Source organism: Erinaceus europaeus, chromosome 16 (assembly GCF_950295315.1).
Source record: "Erinaceus europaeus chromosome 16, mEriEur2.1, whole genome shotgun sequence".
NCBI lineage: Eukaryota > Metazoa > Chordata > Mammalia > Eulipotyphla > Erinaceidae > Erinaceus > Erinaceus europaeus.
The window spans coordinates 46,790,239-46,814,873 of record NC_080177.1 but is presented as its reverse complement, the minus strand read 5'-3'; the positions used below and the strand labels follow the sequence as shown (position 1 = coordinate 46,814,873).

The following is a 24,635-nucleotide window of genomic DNA, read 5'->3' as shown; positions in this document are numbered from 1 at the left end:
AGCCGCAGGGCACTGGGGCGGAGACCCCCTGGGCGTGTCGCACGGTCTGTTGTACGTGTGGATCTCTGAAGATTCTACCGGGCATTTGCGGAAGAAGCCGTCCCATGACAGATGGATAATCTTGGGGGACTCCAGGGAAATATGACGCAAGGGGGCCCAGGTGCATGCGTACGTTGGGGCGCTAGTGTTAACTAGTGTGCATTTTGCAGCTTCAAGGCGGAGAAGCACTTGGGTTTTCTAAATTCTTCCAATGGGGCGGGAAAGATTTAGGAGTAGCGGAAGGTATGCTGCTGGATCCGAAGCTTCCCTTCATGCAGCTTTGGTGTCTACTTCTCTCAGGCACTCACATCAGCCGGAACCTCAGTGTCGCTTTACCTGTGTAGGAAGAGAAAAACAGAGGGACCTACAGAGGAAATCGGGGATTCGGTCTGGATAAGGAGCAGGACCTGCAGAAGTTCTTCCGGGGCGCTGGTTGGCCTCAGGTGCATTTAGTTGGTGGTTCTTAGCTGCTGGCGGGTTGGCTGGGCTGTCTCTGCGGGGGGTCCCGATTCTGTCGCCCAGCTTATCTCAGCCCCGCGGCGCCGCGGCTGGGTGTCTGGCTCGTCCCGGGCCTAGCGGGGACACTGGGCAGCTGACTCTCGCCCATGATCCGCTGATCGTTCTGTCTGCTTAGTGGCAGTTTCGCTGGCAATCCTGCGCTCAGTGGGCAGGACTTTGCGAAAGTGAAATGCAAAACGAAGCATTACCACTGAAGTTATGCTTCTAGAGACGTGCCAACATACGTCACACGTGGGAGACAGGGTGAGTAATGCACAGGGCCGGGCCAGAACCTCGGCTGTGCACATGGCAAAGCAGGTGCACCAGACGAGCTATTTCACCGACACATTTCCAAAAAAATGTGCTTGGGATCTTGATGGGGATAGCATTAAATTTGTAGATGGCTCTGGGTAGTATATTCATTTTGATGATGTTAGTTCTTCCAACCCATGAACATGGAATATCTTTCCACTTCTTTGTGTCTTTTTCAATTTCTTTGAGTAGTGACTCATAATTTTCAGTATACAAGTCTTTCACTTCTTTGGTTAGGTTTACTCCTAGATATTTTATTGTTTTTGTTGCTATAGTAAAAGGAATTGATTTCTGGATTTCAATTTCTTCTAACTTAGTGTTTGCATATAGGAATGCCACTGACTTTTGAATGTTAATTTTATAGCCTGACACCTTACTGTATTGCGTGATGATTTCCAAAAGCTTCTTGCTGGATTTCTTAGGTTTTTCCATGTATACTATCATGTCATCTGCAAATAGGGAGAGTTTGACTTCTTCTCTTCCAATCTGTATCCCTTTAATTCCTTGCTCCTGCCTGATGGCTATGGCAAGAACTTCCAACACTATTTTGAATAGTAATGGTGATAGTGGGCATCCCTGTCTAGTACCTGATCTGAGTGGAAATGCTTCCAGTTTTTCACCATTGAGTATGATGTTGGCTGTAGGTTTGCTATATATAGACTCCACTATCTTCAGGAATTTTCCATCTATTCCCATTTTTTGTAGTGTTTTGATCATAAAGGGATGTTGTATTTTGTCAAAGGCTTTCTCTGTATCTATTGATATGACCATGTGGTTTTTGGTCTTGCTTTTGTTGATGTGGTGGATCACATTGATTGATTTACGTATATTAAACCAATCTTGCATGCCTGGGATAAACCCCACTTGGTCATGATGAACAATCTTTTTAATATACTGCTGTATCCGGTTGGCTAGTATTTTGTTCAGTATTTTAGCATCTATGTTTATCAGAGATATTAGTCTGTAGTTTTCTTTTTTGGTTGTGTCCCTGTCTGCTTTTGGTATCAGGGTGATGTTGGCTTCATAGAAGCTGGCAGGGAGTATTCCAGTGTCTTCAATCTTCTGGAAGACTTTTAAAAGTAGAGGTATTAGTTCTTCTTTGAAGGTTTTGTAGAATTCATTTGTAAAACCATCTGGTCCAGGACTTTTATTTTTTGATAACTGTTTCAATTTCATTAGCTGTGATGGACCTGTTCATGTTATCTACTTCCTCTTTACTTAGTTTTGGAAGTTGGTAGGTATCTAGGAAATCGTCCATTTCTTCCAGGTTTGCTAGCTTGGTGGCATATAGTTGTTCATAGAAGCCTCGCATGATATGTTGAATTTCATTTACTATCCGATTTATTTGGGTCTTCTCCCTTTTTTGTTTTGTGAGTCTGGCTAAAGGTTTGTCGATTTTGTTTATTCTTTCGAAGAACCAACATTTACTTTTGTTGATCTTTTGTATGGTTTTCCTATTCTCAATGTTATTTATTTCTGGCCTAACTTTAGTGATTTCTGTCCTTCTGGTTGCTTTAGGGTTCCTTTGTTCTTCTTCTTCTAGGTCTTTAAGATGTGCAATCAGGCTGTTTATTTGTGCTTTTTCTTGTTTCCTAATGTGTGCTTGTATAGCTATGAACGTCCCTCTCAGTACTGCCTTAGCTGTGTCCCAAATATTTTGATAGCTTGTGTCTTCATTTTCATTGAACTCTCAAAACATTTTGATTTATTTCCTTTATTTCCTCTTTGACCCAGAAGTTGTTAAGTGTACTGTTGAACTTCCACATTTTGGCACTGTTACTAATCTTTTGTTGATTGTTAAGTGTTAGTTTAATTCCACTGTGGTCTGAGAAGATGCTTGGGATGATTTCAATGCTCTTGAATTGGCTGATGCTGTCTTTGTGGCCTAACATATGGTCTATCCTTGAGAATGACCCATGTGGATTTGAGTAAAATGTGTATTCCAGTTTCTTGGGATGAATGACTCTGAAAATGTCCAATAGTTCTAGTTTATCTCTTCATTTAGGTCCCTTATGTCTTTATTGATTTTCTGCCTGGATGATCTGTCAAGTTGAGAGAGTGGGGTGTTGAAGTCCCCTACTATGATTGTGTTACTGTTAATATATTGCTGTAGCTCTTTCAGTAGAAGTCTGATGTATTTAGATGGCTTCTCATTGGGTGGATAGATGTTAATAATTGTTAAGTCCTCTTGATTGACTGATCCTCTGAGCATTAAGTAGTGTCCATTCCTATCTTTTTTGATCTTATATTTTTAAAGTCTATCATGTCAGATATGAGAATAGCTGTTCCTACCCTTTTTTGTGGGCCATTGGCTTGTATGATAGTTTTCCATCCTTTCACTTTAAGTCTGTGTTTGTCTTGTTGAGTTAGGTGGGTTTCCTGTAGACAGCATATTGTTGGGTTGTGTTTTCTGATCCATCTTCCTACTCTGTGTCTTTTAATAGGTGAGCTCAGGCCATTGACATTTATTAATATCAAAGATTGAAGATATTTTAACGCCATTCTTGTAGAGTTTTAGAGTGTTTTGATATATGTCCTATTTGTGGTGGTCTGGTTGTTTATAGGAGACCTTTCAGAACTTCTTTCAGGGCAGGCTTAGTGATGGTTGATTCCTTCAACTGTTGCTTGTCTGAGAAGGTTTTGATGCTTCCATCTAGTCTGAATGACAGTCTAGCAGGATATAGTATTCTTGGTTGAAAGCCTTTCTCATTGAGCACTCGATAGATATCTCGGTAGAGACCATTCTCTTCTGGCCTGTAGTGTTTGTATGGAGAAGTCTGCTGCTAATCTTATGGGTTTTCCTTTGTAGGTGACTCTTTGTTTTTCTCTTACAGCCTTCAGGATCCTTTCTTTATCCTTATTCCTTTCCATTGTAAGTATGATATGTCTTGGTGTCTTTAGGTCTGGGTTAATTCTTTTTGGGACCCTCTGGGCTTCTTGAATCTTTATGTCTTTGATGTTGTCTAGACTAGAGAAATTTTCAGCTATTATGGCCTGGAAAATGCTTTCTTCCTCTCCTTCTCTTTCTTCCTCTGGTATGCCAATAATGCATATATTGTTTCTTTTGAGTCATCCCATAGGACTCTGTTGTTGTTTTCAGCATCTCTTAATCTCTTTTTGAGATCTCTTACTTTTTTAGTTGTCTCTAATTCATCCTCAATCTTGCTAATTCTGTCTTCAGCCTCATTGATTCTATTCTCTCTGCCCTGTACTGTTTTCTGGAGTTCATCTATTTTGTTGCCCTGCTCTAATACTGTTTTAGCTTGTTCAGCTAGTTGCATTCTTAGCTCAGCGATTTCAGCTTTCAGCTCTCTAATAACCATGAGATAATTAGTATTTTCTCCCATATTCTCATTTGTTGTTCCTGCATTTCTGATTACAATTTTTTCAAATTCTTTACTCACTCCTGTTATTATTTCCTTAGCTAATGTTTGAATGTTGAACTTGTTATTTTGTGCTTCACCCTCTGGAGGACTTTTAGCTGGACTCTTGTCCTGGTTCGAGTCTCCAATATTTTTTCTTGTTGTTTTAACCATTTTATATATTATGTTATGAGTTCCCTTTATCAGTACTTTTCAAATTATTGATCACTATTGCCTGGATTGACTTGTGTCTAAGTAAGTTAATTAAAGGGTTCACAGTGGTGGAAGTTAACGTTGTTTCAATCCCTGAGTTGGAGCTCAGTGGTTTAAAAGCCTCTTTTTTTTTTTCTTCCCTGTAGGCTATGGGAGCCTGAGGGCTTTTAAACTATCAATAGGCTTCTTAGCTTAATCACTGACTCCTGACCAAGAGATAAAGCAGGGTGTGGCAGAGATAATCCAGTGGTTATGCAAAGAGACTTTCACAGCCCCTCAGCTATGCCACTGAGGTATAGGTCTTCTCCTGAGTTTCCTGGTTAGATCTCTGTCCCCTGGTGTCCCTCCCTATTGCTGCTCCAGATTCTGAGGGTAGTAGCAATGGAGACTCAGAGTTGCACTTGGTGAGTCTCTGGGGAGTCCTTTCCTCCCTTCAGCTGTCCCCTTGTTGTGGAGCAGACTGGAGGTAGTGTCTCCACTGATAAACTGCTGGACTGTTAGCAGTCACTTAATCTCTCCTTAGGCCCCTCTCTCCTCTCTGTCACCAGCCACATGTGTTTGTACTCACCAGTGATTTACTGGGTTCCTGTGGTCATTCTAGTTCTGTCTTGTTTCGGTCTCAGGTGGTCTCCTTTGGTATTCCTAGTTGATCCGGGAGAGGAGAGGAGAGGAGAGAAAGCGATCTGCTGCTCGTAGCTCCGCCTCCGGAAGTCCTCTCTCTCTTTTTCATTAAAAGATTAAGTAAAAGTATATATTGAAAAAGAAGTGTATCCTAAGCTTGAGAACCCAAAACTTTATCTACTGTATCTGCCACCTCCCAGAACACTTCAGAGAGAAGAGAGAACAAGAGTGATGCTCTGGTTCTCTCCCTCTCTCATTGATTATAAATATATGCTTTTAAATCACCTTAAATTTAACAGGACATTTTGAGGTAGGTTTTTAGCACATACTTGAATTATTTAACCATGATGTGTAGCGTTGTGAAGGGTGCCTGTGTTTCTCTACATCTTCTTGTTGTTTTTAATTTTTTTAATTAATTTTTTAATTAATTTTAATTTATTTTCCCTTGTTGTTGTAGTATTATTGTTGTTGATGTGGTCATTGTTGGATAGGACAGAGAGAAATGGAGAGAGGAGGGGAAGACAGAGGGGCGAGAGAAAGATAGACACCTGCAGATCTGCTTCACCGCCTGTGAAGTGACTTTCCTCCAGGCGGGGATCTGGGGTCTCGAACCCGGATCCTTACGCCGGTCCTTGTGCTTTGCACCACATGAGTTTAACCCGCTACCGCCAGACTCCCCCATCTTGTTTTTTTGTTGTTGTTGTTTGTTTGTTTGTTTTTAGAAGACAGTTGGATACATTATGTACAGTGCAGATAGTATTCTGCTACTGTGAGAGTGTAGGATTTAAAAATCAAGTTCATGGGGGTCGGGCGGTAGCGCAGTGGGTTCAGCGCACATTCAGAAAGTGCAAGGACCAGCACTGGGATCCAGGTTCGAGCTCCCGGCCCTCCACCTGTAGGAGGGTCGCTTTACAAGCAGTGAAGCAGGTCTTAAGGTGTCTATCTTTCTCTCTCCCTCTCTGTCTTCCCCTCCTCTCTCCATTTCTCTCTATCCTATCCAACAACAATGACAGCAATAACAACAATGATGATAAACAACAAGGGCAACAAAGGGGAAAAATAGCCTCCAGAAGCAGTGGATTCATAGTGCAGTCACCGAGCCCCAGCAATAACCCTGGAGGAAAAAAAGAAAAAAGAAAACAAATTCAAGAATTTTACTGAGATGGTCCATGTGGACGTTGAAGTTTATTTATTTATTTATTTATTTATTTATTTATAAGTTTTTAATATTTATTTTCCCTTTTGTTGCCCTTATTTATTTATTTATTTATTACTTATTTATTTTAATGAGTGAGAAACATAGATAGACCAGAGCATTGCTTAGCTTTAGTTTATGGTGGTGCTGGGGATTGAACCTTGGACCTGACAATCCTCGGATATGAGGGCCTTTAGGCATGAAAGTCTTTTCATAACTGCTATGCTGTTTCCCCAGCCCTGAAGTTGAAATTGTTATATACATTGCTATACTGGTGTCTCTTCAGTGTCTCTTCTGTTATAGGTAGGATTGACTGCTGAGGATCACACTTTCTCTTGTCATGGCTTTGACTCACATGTGGATACACAGCACTTCTGTTCTCAGCAAGTGTCTGAAACCCCATGTTGCTCCATGTTTGCTCTGGGGCTTTCACTTTGCAGACTACTGCTCCAGCAGCCTTCAAAAATCAGTGACTCTTTCTGGCAAAGCCCCCTCTCAGGGGAAGACAGAAGAAAACTTGCAAGGACATCACCAAAGAGAAGTTGCTTTGGATATAATGTCTCCTGAGGAGAAGCCTGAAATCAGCTTTGATAAAGCAATCATAGATGAAATCAAGGACCATTTTCGCCGTTTGAAGGTTGATATTGTCAATCACTGGATCGGTCCTGAAGGCCGCCCTCTGCATGAAGTCTTGTTGGAACAGGCCAAGGTTGTATGGCAGTTCCGTGGAAAGGAAGATTTAGACAAGTGGATGGTGACTTCAGATAAGACAATTGGAGGTAGAAGTGAAGTGTTCCTGAAAATGGGCAAGAATAACCAGAGTGCACTGCTGTATGGGACCCTGAGCTCTGAGCCACCTCAGGATGGGGAGAACAGCAGCAGTGGGTACTGTGCGATGATATCCAGGATCCCCAGGGTAGGTCGGGAACTTCCATGAGTGTTGACTAGACAAACAAGTGCAAGCTCACCTGTAGGTGGGATTAAATATTCATTGGGCACACCCCAGGAGGTGGTGCAGTGGATTAAGTATTAAACCTTTAGGCATGAAGTCCAGAGTTTAATTCCTGGCCTTACATATGCCAAAGTGTTGCTCCAATTTTCCCTCTCCCTCCTCTCTCTCATAAATAAATAAATAAATAAGTATTAAGAAACAGGGAGTTAGGCGGTAGCGCAGCGAGTTAAGCACACGGGGCACGAAAAGCAAGGACTGGCATAATGATCCCGATTTGAGCCCCCCGGCTCCCCACCTGCAGGGGAGTGGCTTCACAGGCAGTGAAGCAGGTCTGCAGGTGTCTGTCTTTCTCTCCCCCTCTCTGTCTTCCCCTCCTCTCTCCATTTCTCTCTGTCCTATCCAACAATGACGACATCAATAACAACAACAATAACTACAACAATAAAAAAACAACAAGGGCAACACAAGGGAATAAATAAAAATAAATATTAAAAAAAAGTTAAAAGAAAGAAACAAACAAAAACTGGGGGCCAGGTGGGTGGCGTACTGGGTTAAGCATACATAGTACGAAGTGGAAGCATCTGGGTTTGAGCTCCCGGCTCCCCACCTGCAGGGGGGTTTGCTTCACAAGTGGTGAAGCAGGTCTGCAGGTGTCTGTCTGTCTGTCCCCATCTATATCTCCCCTCCCCTCTCAATTTCTTTCTTTTTTTTAAAATATATTTTTTTGCCTCCAGGGTTATCACTGGGGCTTGGTGCCTGCACTACGAATCCACTACTCCTGGAGACCATTTTTTTCATCTTTCTTTCATTTATTTATTTTTTTGATAGACCAGAGACCGCCAGGCCCCTGCCTCTTTTTTTTTTTAAATTTTTTAATTTTTTAAAAAAGATTTTACTCATTTATTAATGAGAAAGATAGGAGGAGAGAAAGAGGTAGACATCACTCTGGTACATGTGCTACTGGGGATTAAACTCAGAACCTCATGCTTGAGAGTATTGCTTTATCCAATGTGCCACCTCCTGGACCTCCCTCTCATTTCTCTGTTCTAGCCAATAAAATGGAAAAAATGTCTTCTAGGACTTGGGGTATAGCATGGGATTAAGTTCCCTTCCATGGAGGGTTAGATATTTATATAAATTATTTGTAACTTTTCACTAAGCAAAATTTGCTTCCTCTGCCACATTTATTTCATATGTGATAGAGGTAGCTAGATAGAACCGCTCTAATAGGTGTTTTGCCAGGGATTGAATCAGGTGTCTGTGGCATGCAAGTCCTGCACCCTGCCACTTGAGCTATTTCCCTGGCCACTTTTAAAAAATTTATTTATTTATTTATTTATTTATTTATTTTATTGAAGCAGCCAGAAGTTTAGAGCAAAAGGGAGATGGAAAGGGTAAGAGACAGAGAGACACCTACAACACTGCTTCACCACTTGTGAAGCTTTCCCCCTACAGGTGGGGACACGAGCTTGAATCAGGGCCCTTGTGGATTGTAACATGTGCCCTCAATGAGGTGCACCACTACCTGGCCCTTCCCTGGCCACTTTTTTTTTTTTTTTATAATTTATTTCTTTATTGGGGAATTAATGTTTTACATTCAACAGTAAATACAATAGTTTGTACATGCATAACATTCCCCAGATTCCCATTTAACAATACAACCCCCACTATGTCATTCATCATCTTTCATGGACCTGTATTCTCCCCACCCACCCACCCACCCCAGAGTCTTTTACTTTGGTGCAATACACCAATTCCATTTCAGGTTCTACTTGTGTTTTCTTTTCTAATCTTGTTTTTCAACTTCGGCCCTGGCCACTTTTAAAAATTTTTATTGGGTGGAGGGTAGATAGCATAATGCTTATGCAAATAGACTCTCATGCCTGAGGCTCCAAAGTCCCAGGTCCAATCCCCCCGCACCACCATAAGCCAGAGCTAAACAGTGCTCTGGTAAAAAAAAAAAAAAATTTAAGATAGAGATAGAGAAGTACAGAATGTAGAGAGAGATAGAGAGATAGAGATATACAGACACAACATAGCTGTAGGGGCTGGGCTCAAACCTAGGTGTTGTACAAAGTAAAGCAGCATGCTATCTAAGTTAGTTATTTCACCATCCCTCCCCCAGTTGCCTCTTCTGCAACATTTATTTATTTTTACCAGAGCATTGTTCATTCTGGCTTGTGGTGTAGGGGATTGAACCTGGGACTTTGGAGCCTCAGTAATCTCTTTGCATAACCATTATGCTATCTACCCCTTTCCCTTCTGCCACATTTATTAGACTCATACAAAGAAGAGTTTTGATCCAGTACTATGTTTTTAATTTTGCTACTCTGTTCACATTAGCTTCTGGGAACTCTTTCAAGTTGATTCTTGCTCCTCTCACATTTCCCCTGCTTTTGTTTTCCAGCACATTTTGACATTATAAGACACATTATAAGAGTCAAATGGTTTATCCACTATGCCACCTCCTGGACCCTTGCCAGATGTTTCAGGGCTGCTTGGACAGGCTCCCACTCCTGGTCTTGGCCATAGGCACTAGACATTTACTTGGATATCATGCTTTAGAAAGAAAGGCAGAGGGGCCAGACGGTGGCGCACCTGGTTAAGTGCACACATTACAGTGCACAAGGATCCAAGTTCAAGCCCCTGGTCCCCACCTGCATGGGGAAAGCTTCATGAGTAGTGAAGTAGTGTTGCAGGTGTCTCTCTGTCTCTCTCCCTCTCTATCTCCCCCTCCCTTCTCAACTTCTCACTGTCTCCAATAATGAATAAATACAATTTTTTAAAAAATTTAAAAAAAAGAAAAGAAAGGCAGGGCTAGAGGGGCTATGCAAAAAATACTTTAGTGCCTGAGACTCACAATGTCCCCAGTTCAATCCCAGCATCACCATAAGCTACAGCTGAGCAGTTCTCTGGTAAAAAATACATACATACATACATACATACATACATACATACATACATAAATAGTAGCAGCCTGGGAGATGGTGCAGTGATAAAGCATTGGACTCTCAACCATGAGGTCCCAAGTTTGATCTTCATTACTAAATTAGTCTTTTAAAATTATTTACTATTATTATTTTTGCTTCCAGGGTTATTGCTGGGGCTCGGTGCCTGCACTATGAATCCACTGCTCCTGGAGGCTATTTTTCCCTTTTTGTTGCCCTTGTTGTTTATCATTGTTGTTGTTAGTATTATTGTTGTTCTTATTGCTGTCATTGTTGGATAGGACAGAAAGAAATCGAGAGAGGAGAAGACAGAGAGGGTGAGAGATAGACACCTGCAGACTTCCTTCACCACTTGTGAGGCTAACCCCCTGTGTAGGGGCAGTGGGGGGCTTGAACCGGGATCCTTGCTCCAGTCCTTGCACTCTGCACCGTGTGTGCTTAACCCATTGTGCTACCGCCTGGCCCCCTTATTATTTTTTAATTTGATAGGACAGAGAGAAGTTAAGAGGGCAAGAGAGAGACACCTGCATCACTGCTTCACCATTCATGATGCTTTCCACCCACAGGTAAGGACAGGAGTTTAAATCTGGGTGCATGTGCACTCAACCAGGTGTGCCACCACCCGGCCCCTGGTAAGTGAATCTTTAAAAAGAGATATAAGAGAGTAGAAATATCTTTTAAAAAAGATTCACTTACTTATTAATGAAAGAACCAGAGCATCACTATGGCCATGTGATGCTAGGGACTCAACTCAGGACCTCATCCTTGAGAGTCCAATGCTCTATTCACACCTCCTGAGCTGCAGTTTTTTTTTTTTCTCATGACTTTTGCTTTTCTTTTTGTGCACCAGGACTTAGTTCTTGTGTGATTCAGCTGCTTCCAGTGCCTTCTTTTTCGATATAGGGTCAAAGCAAAGGGAGTGAGAGAAGTAGAGATAATCACTGCACTGCTTCATAAGGCTTCCTTCCCCTGTGCATATCCCCCCATGTTGTGGTTGAAGGTTTATACTCTGCTCCTCATGTATAACAAGCTGATGAGCCAACGACTTCATGTCTCCTCTTTTTTTTTTTTTTTTTTTGGTTTTAATTTATTTATTGGATAGAGACAGAAATTAAGAGGGAATAATGGGGAATTGAGAGGGAGAGAGAAAGAGAAACATCTGTGTCACAGTTTCACCACCTATGAAGTTTCCCCTTTGTAGGTAGGGACCTACAAAGTAAACCTGGTTTCTTGCAGATTATAGCATGCACATTCTATTAGGTATGCCACCACCCACCACTCCCCCCATCATTTTTAAAAAAGATTAATTTATTTATTAGTGAAAGAGGGCAAAAGAACCTGAGTATCAATCACTGGCATATGCAGTGCTGGGGCTTGAACTTAGAATCTCATGCTCCAGAATCCATTGCTTTATCCATAGTGCCACCTCTTGAGCTATACTCCCCCTCTTTTTAAAAACTAAGACAGAGAAAGAAACAGGAGAGAGACCACAGCACCTGTTGTACATGATTTGAGCTCCCATGTGGTGCTGAGGTCTCAAACCTGGGTCCTCTTGCTAAAGTGTGTACTCTACTGGCTATCTGATGGTCCCCAATCTTGTCTTTTTTTTTTTTTTTTTAACCAGAGCACTAATCAGCTCTGGTTTATGGTAGTGGTGGTGGGGGATTGAATTTTGGAACCTCAGGCATGATAGTCTGTTTGCATAACCATTAAGCTATCTACCCCTGCCTCGTCTTTTTTACTTTTTTAAAATTTTTATTTATTGGGCAGAGAAAGAGAGACATCTGGTAGGGAAGGGGGAGATAAAGTGAGAGAAGGAAGGACACCTGCAGTGCAACTTCATTGCCCGTGAAGTTTTCCCTCTGCAGGTGAGGACGAGGGGTTTGAAGCTGAGCCCTTATGCATTATATAACATGCATTCTACCAAGTACGCCACTGCCTAGTTCCTACTCTTAAACAGAATAGTAGTAACACATAACTATCAGTACTAAAATAAGAATCATGACATTTATCTGCCTCTTTATGATGATAAAAATAAAAAAGGGGGTAGGGGTAGATAACATAATGATTATGCATAATGGTTATACAAAGAGGAGCCTGAGGCTCCTAAGTCCCAGGTTCAGTGCCCCAGAGTTGAGCAGTTCTCTGGTTAAAAAAAAAAAGCAGAGAAGTAGCTATGTTACTGACTTTGTGATGACTCACAGTTTGCTAATAGTAGAATGTAGGTGGATTTAACTTTTTTTTTTTTTTTTAAGGTTCTAAAATTTTGTTAAGAACAGTGAACACACCCTCTCTGACTCATCTTGGATGGAGCTAGAAGGAATTATGTTAAGTGATTAAGTCAGAAAGGCAAAGATGAGTATGGGATGGTCCCACTCATAAACAGAAGTTGAGAAAGAAGAACAGAAAGGGAAACTCTAAGCAGGATCTGACTGAGTTTGGAGTAGGGTACCAAAGTAAAAATATCTGGGTGGTGGGTGAGAGTAGATGTTCAACCTCACTGGGGAGGTGGAGAAATTGGGACCCAGTCCTTTGGTGATGGGAATGGTGTTGATGTACACTCCTATTAACTTGTAGTCTCATAAATCACTATTTAATTAATATGAGAGGAGAAAAACAATGTCTCAAACCTTTTAACTCACAGACCATAGGCTGCATATATGTTCCTTCAATCTAAGCGCTTAGGACTTAAAATGTATAATCAGACTGAATTTTAACAGTGGTCTCAAATTGTTAATACATCTCTAATAATAACTTGTTCTTTGACACGCTGACTCTCCTCAGAGCTTAGACCAGGGAGAACAGAAGCAACCAGTGGCGTTACTTTATAAGACACAGCTATATATAAATAATGTCAAAAGACATAAATTATGATGATGTCATGTATGATACAGCAAATTCTAACAATGGGATTTTCAAAGTTAAGCCAGTCGCCAAATAATTTGTTTATAGCAATTACTATCTATTAACTATCTTAAACCCTAAGACAGCAAGAACCTCCCGCTTCCTCTATAAAGCCCACATCTCCCCCAGTCCTGGAATCTCCAGGGTGGGGCTCACTTTCCTGCATGCTTCTCTCAATTCATACCAAATGATATTGCATCTGCTGATCCCAGCCTAATCAACACATTGAGTATCACCTCAGCAAGCTTCACTTTAGCCTCATTACTCGGGTGAGAACTTTCCTTTCTCATAGGATTCTTTAATTCCATATCAGGTGGTTCATTTCCCAACAAAGTCCCAAAACCTAGATGTAGACCAGGTCCCATGAGATAGGGCACACATTCACATGTATCCATAAATTAGGGCAAAACATATACTTGAAAGCAAAAGTACAGTAGTCTGCAGTGAGTTAATATATGCAGCAACCAAGTAGAAAGACCTAAAAAGACACCATAAAGTTCCCAATAAAATAGTTTCTATTTAGACCTAGATACCCTCCTCACCTACTTCCTATTATACTTTCCACAGTCACTTCAAAGCTAACCTTATCAAAGTAAGAACTTTAAAAGCTGATTAAGGGCAAGAGAATGGCATACTTTAATGATGACTCTTTAATCACTGTCAGGCCACCCCGACAGCTGGGGCCCTAGTCAGGGAGTCCTGGGATTCCCAAACAGACATGATGGGTCTAGACCTCAAATAGATCCCTCTCTCCATTGTCACTGGTCATCTCCATCAGGAACAACACAGTGGACCCCTTTGTGGGCCCCCATAGGACCTTGCCCTCAATGTGGATCAACAACGGTAGAGAATATTCCATCCTCTGAAAGGAGGCTGGACAACATACTCTGTCTACCACCTGAGGATAATGAGTCCTGAAATTGGGGCAGCTTGGAATGTTCCTACTCATAACCACAGAACGTAAGCTCAGATCTACAGGGTTGCAGAGTTTGCATAGGCTCCTAAGCTGAATATGGGTCCCAGATCAAATCATTGGGGTTTACAGTCATTAATAGTTATACACCCTTCCCATATTTGGGAGCTACTCTCCTCTGATCCAGCTTTCTAGTCCCTTTCCCAGCTATGACATCATCTCCTCAGACAACAACTTGGGTCCACCTGCATATCAGATGTTAGGCTCAGGAAAAACTAGTATAGTCATGGGCCCTTTGGAATAACTAAAATAGGCCTACTAGTTATCTTCAAAACGGAGACCCCAACTCTTCATCTGCAATATTCCAGCCTTTAGGTTCATGATTAGTCAACAATTTGTTTTTATATTGTTAACTCTTCTTTTAGCCACCAGGTTCCAGATATTACCATGATGCCAACTGGACTTCCCTGGGCAGATGACCCCACCAATGTGTCCTGGAGCCCCGCTTCCCCAGAGTCCCACCCCACTAGGGAAAGAGAGAGACAGACTGGGAGTATGGATCAACCTGTCAACACCCATGTTCAGTGGGGAAGCAATTACAGAAGCCAGACCTTCCACCTTCTGCACCCCAAATATCCTTTGGCCCATACTCCCAGAGAGATAAAGAATAGGAAAGCTATCAGAGGATGGGATGGGATACGGAGTTCTTGTGGTGGGAATTATGTGGAGTTGTCTGTGGAGTTATCCTATAGTTTTGTCTGTTTTTTTTTTTTTTTTTTTTTTTTAGACACCTGCAGACCTGCTTCACTGCCTGCGAAGCGACTCCCCTGCAGGTGGGGAGCCGGGGTTCGAACCAGGATCCTTATGTGTTTTTTTTTTTAACTTAATTAAAAAAAATGTTTATCGGAGTCAGGTGGTAGTGCAGAGGGTTAAGTGCATGCGGCGCAAATCTGCAAGGACCAGCGTAAGGATCCCGTTTCAAGCCCCCTGGCTCCCCACCTGCAGGGGGAATTGCTTCACAGGTGGTGAAGCAAGTCTGCAGGTGTGTGTCTTTCTCTCCCCCTCTGTCTTCCCCTCCTCTCTCCATTTCTCTCTGTTCTATCTAACAACGATATCAATAACAACAACAATAACTACAACATCAAGGGCAACAAAAAGGAAAATAAATAAATACATATAAAATTTTTTTAAATTTATTCCTTTTGTTGCGCTTGTTTTATTGCTGTAGTTATTGTTGTTATTGATGTCGTTGGATAGGACAGAAATGGAGAGAGGAGGGGAAGACAGAGAGGGGGAGAGAAAGACACCTGCAGACCTGCTTCACCGTCTGTAAAGCGACTCCCTTGCAGGTGGGAAGCGGGCGGGAGTCGGGCGATAGCGCAGCAGGTTAAGCGCTGGCTGCACTAAGCGCAATGACCGGCGTAAGGATCTCGGTTGGAGCCCCTGGCTCCCCACCTGCTGGCTCCCCATCGCTTCACAAGCGGTAAAGCAGGTCTGCAGGTGTCTGTCTTTCTCTCCCCCTCTCTGTCTTCCCCTCCTCTCCATTTCTCTCTGTCCTATCCAACAATGATGACATCAATAATAACTACAACAATAAAAAATTAAAAGGCAGAGAAGTGGCTAGTGGATCCTTTTAATGTTACTGACTTGGTGATGACTCACAGTTTGCTAATAATAGAAAGTAAGGTGGATTTGACTTTTTTTTTTAATAAAGATTCTAAAATTTTTATTTACACAGAGAGAAGACCAGAGCATTACTCTGGCATATGTGGTGCCAGCTTCATACATAAAAGTCCTGTCCTCTTACTGCTAAGCTTCTTTACCAACCACACTAACTTTTCAATTGGGGGGACTGGGCGGTATTACCCAGTTAAGCTCACATAGTACCAAGGACTTGCACTAAGATCCTGTTTCAAGCCCCAGCAGGGGATTCGCCTCAACAAGCAGTGAAGCAGGTCTGCAGGTGTCTGACTTACTACCTCTCTATCCACCCCTCCTTTCTCAGTTTTTCTCTTTCTTATCCAATAAAATGGAAAAAATGGAGCATTGGATTTGTATTTCTGGCACTGAACCCAGCAATAACCCTGGAGGCAAAAAAAAAAAAAACCAAAACTTTTTAATTCTTTTTGTACTTTAGGGCCCTTTTGAGAGGAAGAGATCTTTTGATTGGTCCCAGTTCAACACTCTCTATCTTCGTGTTCGTGGAGATGGTCGGCCTTGGATGGTGAATATCAAGGAGGACACAGATCTAATCCAGAAAAAGAACCAGATGTACAGTTACTTTTTGTTCACCCGTGGTGGACCCTACTGGCAGGAAGTCAAGGTAACAGTTTAAGTCTGTACAGTTGATGAAAGCTAGATCTTTTAGGAACCATGGTTACATTGTAATTTTCCTATTGATTCCTCTTGGTGGGGGGGGGGGCGCGGCAGAGGGGAGGATAGAAGAGAACTTCAGGGCAAGATTTAACTTAATGTATTTATGTTCACTAGCCATCTATTTATTTTTACCAGAGCTTTGTTCAGCGTTTGGTTTATGGTGGTGCTGGGATTGAATTTGGGACCTTTGATGCCTTAGGCATACGTCTTTTTAAAATATATTATATTTATTTTAATGAGAGAAAGAGGGAAGAAGAGGAAGAGGAAGAGGAAGAGGAAGAAGAAGAAGAAGAAGAAGAAGAAGATGATGATGATACAGAAAGAAAGCTTGTGGTGGTTCTGTGGATTGAACCCAGGACCTCAGAGCCTCAGGCATAACCATTATGCTGTCTCCTAGCCATAGAAGTCTTTTTGCAGGGCTTGGCAGTGGTGCCCTAGGTTAAGTGCACATAGTATGAAGCACAAGGACCAGCAAAATGATCCCAGTTTGAGCCTGCAGCTCCCCACCTGTAGGGGTGTGGGGGTGTCACTTCACAAGTGGTGAAGCAGGTCTGCAGGTGTCTTTTTAAAAAATATTTATTTGTTACCTTTTGTTGTCCTTGTGGTTTTTTTTATTGTTGTAGCTATTATTGTTGTTATTGATGTCATTGTTGGATAGGACAGAGAGAAATGGAGAGAGGAGGGGAAGACAGAGAGGAGGAGAGAAAGATAGACACCTGCAGACCTGCTTCACCACCTGTGAAGTGACACCCCCACACCCCTGCAGTGGGGAGCTGGGGGCTCGAACCGGGATCTTTTCCAGAGTCCCTTGCATTTTGCGCCCACGTGTGCTTAACCCACTGCACTACCGCCCAACTCCCTGCAGGTGTCTTAATCTCTTTCTACCCCTTCTCTCAATTCTCTCTGTCCTATTGAAAAAAAGAAAAAAAAGGGAAAAATGGCCTCCAGGAGCAGTGGATTCGTAGTGCCAGTATCAAGCCCAGTGATAACCCTGGAAACAAAAAAAAAATGTCTTTTTTTGGGAATCTGGTGGTAGTGCAGCGTGTTAAGCACACGTGGCGCAAAGCGCAATGACCAGCTTAATACCGGTTTGAGCCCCCGGCTCCCCACCTGCAGAGGAGTCACTTCACAGGCGTTGAAGCAGGTCTGCAGGTGTCTATCTTTCTCTCCCCTTCTTTGTCTTCCCCTCCTGGGGAATCAGGGTCTGACCCCCAATTTAATTTTATTTATTTTATTGATTTACTTATTGATGGTATGGGGAGAGAGAACCAGATAGAACATCATTCTGGCATAGGTGATGGAGATTGAATGTGAGACTTTATGCTGTAGATTCTAACACTTTATTTTCCACTGCTCTACAGCCTGGGCTGCACCGCTAAATGTTTTTGGTAAAGGCATAACTGCACCCATGCTAGCGAAAGGCTCCATCTCTACTCTGTGCTTAAGTAGATGGGCAGCTTTATTAAGCTAGTGTCCCTAGCTTAGTAGAAGTGTCTCCTAAGAAGTATGATTCATACTTTAGTACTCAGTTATTTTTTCTTTTATAGTAATATAAGGCAGCCTTTAAAATTTTTTTAACAATTATCTTTATTTATTGGATAGAGATAGCCAGAAATCGAGAGGGAAGGGGTTATAGAGATCGGAGAGAGACAGAGAGACATCTGCAGCACTGCTTCACCATTTGCAGAGCTTTCCCCCTGCAGGTGGGAAATGGGGACTCCAACCCAGGTCCTTGAACATCATGACATGTGTGCTTAACCAGGTGTGCCACCACCCGACCCCAAGGCAGCCTTACCTTGTAAATGAGAAGGCATTTTGAGGAAGTAAGCAATGTTAACCTGAAGGAAGAAAAACTACTGCCTGGGAGTTGGGCGGTAGCAGCGGGTTAAGCGCGCAGGTGGTGCAAAGTGCAAGGACCAGCATAAGGATCCTGGCTTGACACCCCCCTCCCCCTCTCCCCACCTGCAGGGGAGTCAGGTAGTTTACAGCCGTGGAGCAAGTCTCCCCCTCTCTGTCTTTTCCTCTTCTCTCCATTTCTCTCTATCCTATCTAACAACAGTGACATTAATAACAAGTAAAAGCAAAAGAAAAAAAACCTGAAAAGGCAACAAAAGGGAAAATAAATAAATATAAAAAAATAAAAAATCAACAACAAAAGCAGAACAACTACTGCCTGTCATCTTCCTCATAGTTTTCCAGAAAGTCCTCCTTTTGCTCACACTTAGATGAAGGGATACCCAAGTGAACTATTTCACTGCCCCCCTCTTTTTTTCTTTTTAAAAGATTTATTTATTGTATAATGGTTCAACTGGTAGAGCCTTGGACTTGAATGCTTGAGGTTCCTTGTTTGATCCCAGGTGCCATATGTACCAGAGTGGTGCTCTAATGATTTTCAACTCATATATAATAAATAAAAATAAATTTCTTAAAAAGAATTGATTTTTTAATATTTAATTTATTTATTCCCTTTTGTTGCCCTTGTTGTTTTATTGTTGTAGTTATTATTGTTGTTGTCGCTGTTGGATAGGACAGAGAGAAATGGAGAGGGGAGGGAAAGACAGAGGGGGGAGAGAAAGACAGACACCTGCAGACCTGCTTCACCGCCTGTGAAATGACTCCCCTGCAGGTGGGGAGCTGGGGGCTCGAACTGGGATCCTTACTCTTATCCTTGTGCTTTGTTCCATGTGCGCTTAACCCGCTGCGCTACTGCCTGACTCCCCAAGACTAGTCTTTTCTTATGGAAGAAAAAACAATACTATGTGTGCTTGTGCAGGTAGCACTGTTCAGCTCTGGTATGAGGTGATATTGGGCCCTAGGCGTGCAAGTTGGTCTCCCTTTCCCTCAATCACTTTTCTTTTGTATTTTCTTGCTTAGAAATAGTCATCTGTATTTTTGTTTAGTGTTAATATTTATATTCTTTAAAAACATCTGTATTCAGGTCTGCAGGTGTATCTTTCCCTCCTTTCTCCATTTCTCTCTGTCCTATCCAACAACAACAACAAAAATAATAATAACTACAACAACAATAAAACAACAAGGGCAACAAAAGGGAATAAATAAATATTATTATTTTTTTAAAGTCTGTATTTTTGGAGCCAGGTGGTGGTACATCTGGTTTAGCACATGCAACAGTGCACAAGGGCTTGGGTTCAAGCCCCTGCTCCCTACCTGCAGAGGAAAAGTTCATGAGGTGTGAAGCAGTGCTGTAGGTGTCTCTCTCTCTCTCTCTATCACTCCCTCCCCTCTCAGTTTCTCTGTCTCTGTCCAATAATAAACAAATAAGGCGGAGGGTAGACAGCATAATGGTTATGCAAACAGACTCTCATGCCTGAGGATCCAAAGTCCTAGGTTAAATCCCCCGCACCACCATAAACCAGAGTTGAACAGTGCTCTGGTTAAAAAAATAAAATAAAATATATATATATATATATATATATATATATATATATATATATATATATAATTTTGGGAGTCGGGTGGTAGCACAGCGGGTTAACCGCGTGTGGTGCCAAGCGCAAAGATGGGCATAAGGATCTTGTTTGAGCCCTTGGCTCCCCACCTGCAGGGCAGTCGCTTCACAGGTGGTGAAGAAGGTCTGCAGGTGTCTATCTTTCTCTCCTCCTTCTCTCTGTCTTCCCCTACTCTCCCCATTTCTTTCTGTCCTATCCAACAACGACTACATCAATAATAACTACAACAATAAGACAACGAGGACAACAAAAGGGAAATAAATAAATATAATAAAAAATTTTAAAAAAATTTAAGTCCATTTTTGATAGATGACTAGTTTATTACAACTATGCATATTAAATACTTTTGTAATTAAATTTATTAATGTTAATATTCTTTGATCACTATAATCCTACAGAAAAACTTGTTATGGCAATTATGAAGTAAATGGATTTCTCTTTCAGATTCCTTTCTCCAAATTCTTCTTCTCTAATCAAGGAAGAATCCGGGATGTTCAGTCCCAGCTTCTGCTTGATAAGGTAATATTTCCCTGTCCACTACTCAGAACTCAGTTATCTCCAGTGAAATATAGTTCCTGGGAGGAGGACTGTTTACTCTTGGAGACTGGAGAATGGAAGCTGAAACACTTCCTCCTCTTCCCTATTATATCAGATTAAATGAGTGCTGCCTTATGAGCCAGTTCCCATCCAGAGAATTCTCAACGTAGTCATATTTTTCAGCAGCTTTATTTTATTTTATTTATTTTTAAAAATTTCTTTATTGGGGGAATTAATGTTTTACATTCAACAGTAAATAACAATAGTTTGTACATGCATAACATTTCCCAGTTTTCCATATAACAATACAACCCCCACTAGGTCCTCTGTCATCCTTTTTGGACCAGTATTCTCCCCACCCACGCACCCACCCCAGAGTCTTACTTTGATGCAATACGCCAACTCCAGTTCAGGTTCTACTTGTGTTTTCTCTTCTGATCTTGTTTTTAATGTCTGCCTAAGAGTGAGATCATCCCATATTCATCCTTCTGTTTCTGACTTATTTCACTTAACATGAATTTTTCAAGGTCCATCCAAGATGGACTGAAAACGGTGAAGTCACCGTTTTTAATAGCTGAGTAGTATTCCATTGTATATATATATATGTATATATATATATATACATATATACATATATACCACAACTTGCTCAGCCACTCATCTGTTGTTGGACACCTGGGTTGTTTCCAGGTTTTGGCTATTACAAATGGTTATTTTTATTATATATATATATATGTAATTTATTTTCCCTTTTGTTTACCTTGTTGTTTTGTAGTTATTGTTGTTGTTGATGTCGTCGTTATTGGATAGGACAGAGAGAAATGGAGAGAGGAAGGGAAGACAGAGAGGGGGAGAGAAAGACAGACACCTGCAGACCTGCTTCACCGCCTGTGAAGTGACTTCCCCTGCAGATGGGGAGCCAGAGGCTCGAACCGGGATCTTTACACTGGTCCTTGCTCTTTGTGCCACGTGCATTTAACCCACTGTGCTACCGTCCAACTCCCTTTACTATATTTTTTAATTGCCACCAGGGTTGTTGCTGTGACTCAGTGCCAGCACTATGAATCCACTGTTCCCTGTGGGCATTTTTTTTCTTTTTTTTTTTCTTTCTATTTTATTTGACAGGACAGAGAGAAATTGAGAGGGAAGGAAATAGAGAGATACCTGCATACCTGCTTTACCACTAGTGAAGTGTCCCCTTTGCAAGTGGGAAGCTGGGGCTCAAAGCTGGGTCTTGCACATGGTGATATGTATGCTTAACTGGGTCTGCCACCACCTGGCCTCCACATAGTTATATTTTCTTTAAAAATTAGAGAACATAACTAGATTCAGGAAAGCCTTAAGGGAGAGGAGGAGTAGAATATGGAAAGTAAATGCAGTGCTGTACTTTTCTCTTATGATTTTCTATAGTGTATAAGAACTAAAAGCTGACAGTATAAAGACCCATTTAGGTGGTGGTGTACCTAGTTGAGTGCACACATTACAGTGTACAAGGATCTGGGTTCAAACCCCAAACCCCTACCTGCACAGGGGAAGCTTCATGAGTGTGGTGATAACAGGGCTACAACTATCTATCTTCCCTCTAGCCCTTAATTTGTCTCTATACAAATAAACACATAAATTTTTTTGTTTGTTTTTTCAATTTTTTTTTAACCAGAGCACTGTTCAGCTGTGGCTTCTGGTGGTACAGGGGATTGAACCTGGGACTTTGGAGCCTCAGACATGAGAGTCTCTTTGCATAACCACTATGCTCTCTACCCCTGTCACATAAAATATTGTTTAAAAATCTATAATGATTGCCGTGGATTAAGTGCACATGGCACAAAGCACAAGGACCTGCATAAAGATCCTGGTTTGAGCCCCCGGCTACCCACCTGCAAAGGGGTTGCTTCACAAACAATGAAACAGGTCTGCAGATGTCTATCTTTCTCTCCCTTCTTGATTTTTCTGTCTTATACAACAACAGCAGCAATAATAATGACAACAATAACAGCAAAGGCAACAAAATGGAAAAAGTGGCCCCCAGGAGCATTGGATTTGAGCACTGAGCCCCAGCAATAACCTTGGAGGCAAAAAACAAAACTATAATGATTAGTCTTAGAGTTTTAAAGATTTATCTGTCTTTCACCCTGTCTTTTCTCCCCTCTCAATTCCCTCTGTCCTATCAAATTAATAAAAAAAAGAACTTAAAAAATTTAAGCTAAAGATTTAATTTTTTAAATTAATTAATTTATTCCTTTTGTTGCCCTTGTTTTATTGTTGTAGTTATTATTGTTATTATTGATGTCATTGTCGTTGGACAGTACAGAGAGAAATGGAGAGAGGAGGGGAAGACAGAAAGGGGGAGAGAAAAACAGAGACCTGTAGACCTGCTTCACCGCCTGTGAAGCGACTCCCCTGCAGGTGGGGAGCCAGGGACATGAACTGGGATCCTTGAGCTGGTCCTTGTGCTTTGTGCCTCCTGTGCTTAACTCACTGGCTAAAGATTTATTTTAAGGGCTGGGTGGTGGTGTACCTGGTTGAGCACACATATTACAATGTGCAAGGACTTGGGTTTGAGTCCTGGTCCCCACCTGCAGGAGAAAGCTTTGCGAGTGGTGAAGCAGTGCTGCAGGTGTCTGTCTCTCTCCCTTTCTTTCTTTTCTTTCTTTCTTTTTATCTTTTTTTTTTTTTTTTTGTCTCCAGGATTATTGCTAGGGCTCCATGCCTGCCCTACAAATCCACTGCCCCTGGAAGCTATTGTTTCCCTTTTGTTGCCATTGTTGTTATTGTTGTTGTTATTGCTGTCATTATTGTTGGATAGGACAGAGAGAAATGGAAAGAGGAAGGGAAGACAGAGAAGGGAGAGAAAGATAGACACCTGTAGACCTGCTTCCCCACCTGTGAAGCAACTCCCTTGCAGGTGGGGATCTGGGGGCTTGAACTGGGATCCTTAAGCCAGTCGGTGCACTTTGTACCATGTGTGCTTTGCACCATGTGTGCTTAACCCGCTGTGCTATGGCCCACCCCCTCCCTTTCTGTCTCCTCTTTCCTCTTGATTTTAGCAGTCTCTATCCAATAAATAAATATAATAAAAATAATTTTAAAAAAGATTTAACGAGAGATATAAGGAGAGACCTGAGCACTGGTCAGCTGTGGGTTTTGGTGGTGTTGGGATGACCAAGCCTCAGGCATGAAAGTCTGGTGCATAAATGGCTCTGTGATCTCCTTGGCCCCACCTATAAATTTTAAAAAAGACTTCACAGGCGGTGAAGCAGGTCTGTAGGTGTCTATCTTTCTCTCCCTCTCTCTGTCTTCCCCTCCTCTCTCCATTTCTCTCTGTCCTATCCAACAACGACGACAACAATAATAACTACAACAATAAAACAACTAGGGCAACAAAAGGGAATAAATAAATATTAAATAAATAAATATTTTTAAAAAATTTTTTTAAAAGACGTGGTCTGGGAGGTGGCGCAATGGATAAAGCATTGTACTCTCAAGCATGAAGTCCTGAGTTCAATCCCCGGCAGCACAGGTACCAGATTGATGACTGGTTCCTTCTTTCTCTCCTTCTATCTTTCTAATTAATAAATAAATAAAATATTTTTAAAAGTTTTTTTAAAAAGAAAGTGGCCAGGTGGTGGTGCACCTGGTTAAGTGCTCACATTGTAGTATGCTAGCACCCAGGTTCAAGCCCCTGGTCCCCACCTGCAGGGGGAAAGCTTCACTAGTGGTGAACCAGTGCTGTAGGTGTCTCTCTGTCTCTCTCCCCCTATCACCTCCTCCCCTCTCAATTCCTCTGGCTCTATTCAATAATAAAATAAAATTTAAAAAATGAAAAGAGAAAAAATATTTGTTCATTTATAAGAGCAAGTGGGAGGGGGGAGGAGAGAGAGAAAGAACACATAAGAATAGAAAGTCACAGTGGCACATGTGAAGTTGGACATTAAACTCAGAACCTCATGCTTGAGAGTTCAACACCTTATCTACTGAGCCACTTCCTGGGTCACCCATAGAATTTTAAAACTCCAGGAACAAAATCTGTATAAAGTTTAATCAGTCAATTTGTCTGTTTTACATTTAGATCTCTTCTATTGGATTCACTCTGGCTGATAAAGTAGATGGTCCATTCTTCTTGGAGATTGATTTTATTGGAGTGTTTAATGATCCAGCCCACGTGGAAGAATTTGCATACGAAAATTCTCCAGAGCTTAACCCAAGACTTTTTAAGTAGAGATCAAGTGGAAGTTTTGCATATATTGGTAAAAACATCAACAGTGACACAAACAAAATAAAGTATTTCTTTAATGGTA

General features: G+C 41.7%; 1 protein-coding gene across 5 annotated transcripts; it reads left to right on the top strand.

Annotated features, from left to right (window-relative positions):
- NDUFAF1 (NADH:ubiquinone oxidoreductase complex assembly factor 1) lies at positions 1-24,635 on the top strand. Of its 5 annotated transcripts, none has more exons than XM_016194026.2 (5): positions 1-482; positions 6,544-7,156; positions 16,095-16,280; positions 20,248-20,322; positions 24,407-24,635. In XM_016194026.2, the coding sequence occupies exons 2-5, from the start codon at positions 6,581-6,583 to the stop codon at positions 24,554-24,556; spliced, it is 987 nt and encodes a 328-aa protein (XP_016049512.1). In that variant the 5' UTR covers positions 1-482; positions 6,544-6,580; the 3' UTR covers positions 24,557-24,635. The 5 variants fall into 5 exon arrangements, with proteins under 5 accessions (XP_016049512.1, XP_007536537.1, XP_060030993.1 ...); XM_007536475.3 differs by lacking the exon at positions 1-482 and adding an exon at positions 489-801; XM_060175010.1 differs by lacking the exon at positions 1-482 and adding an exon at positions 489-801 and having other exon boundaries at positions 6,527-7,156.

Bases quoted from the DNA above. Each gene is read 5' to 3' on its own strand.
- NDUFAF1 (XM_016194026.2), top strand. From the start codon at position 6,581: ATGGCTTTGACTCACATGTGGATACACAGCACTTCTGTTCTCAGCAAG. The intron at 16,281-20,247 runs GTAACAGTTTAA...TTTCTCTTTCAG, and splicing joins CCTACTGGCAGGAAGTCAAG to ATTCCTTTCTCCAAATTCTT. The intron at 20,323-24,406 runs GTAATATTTCCC...TTTTACATTTAG, and splicing joins CCCAGCTTCTGCTTGATAAG to ATCTCTTCTATTGGATTCAC.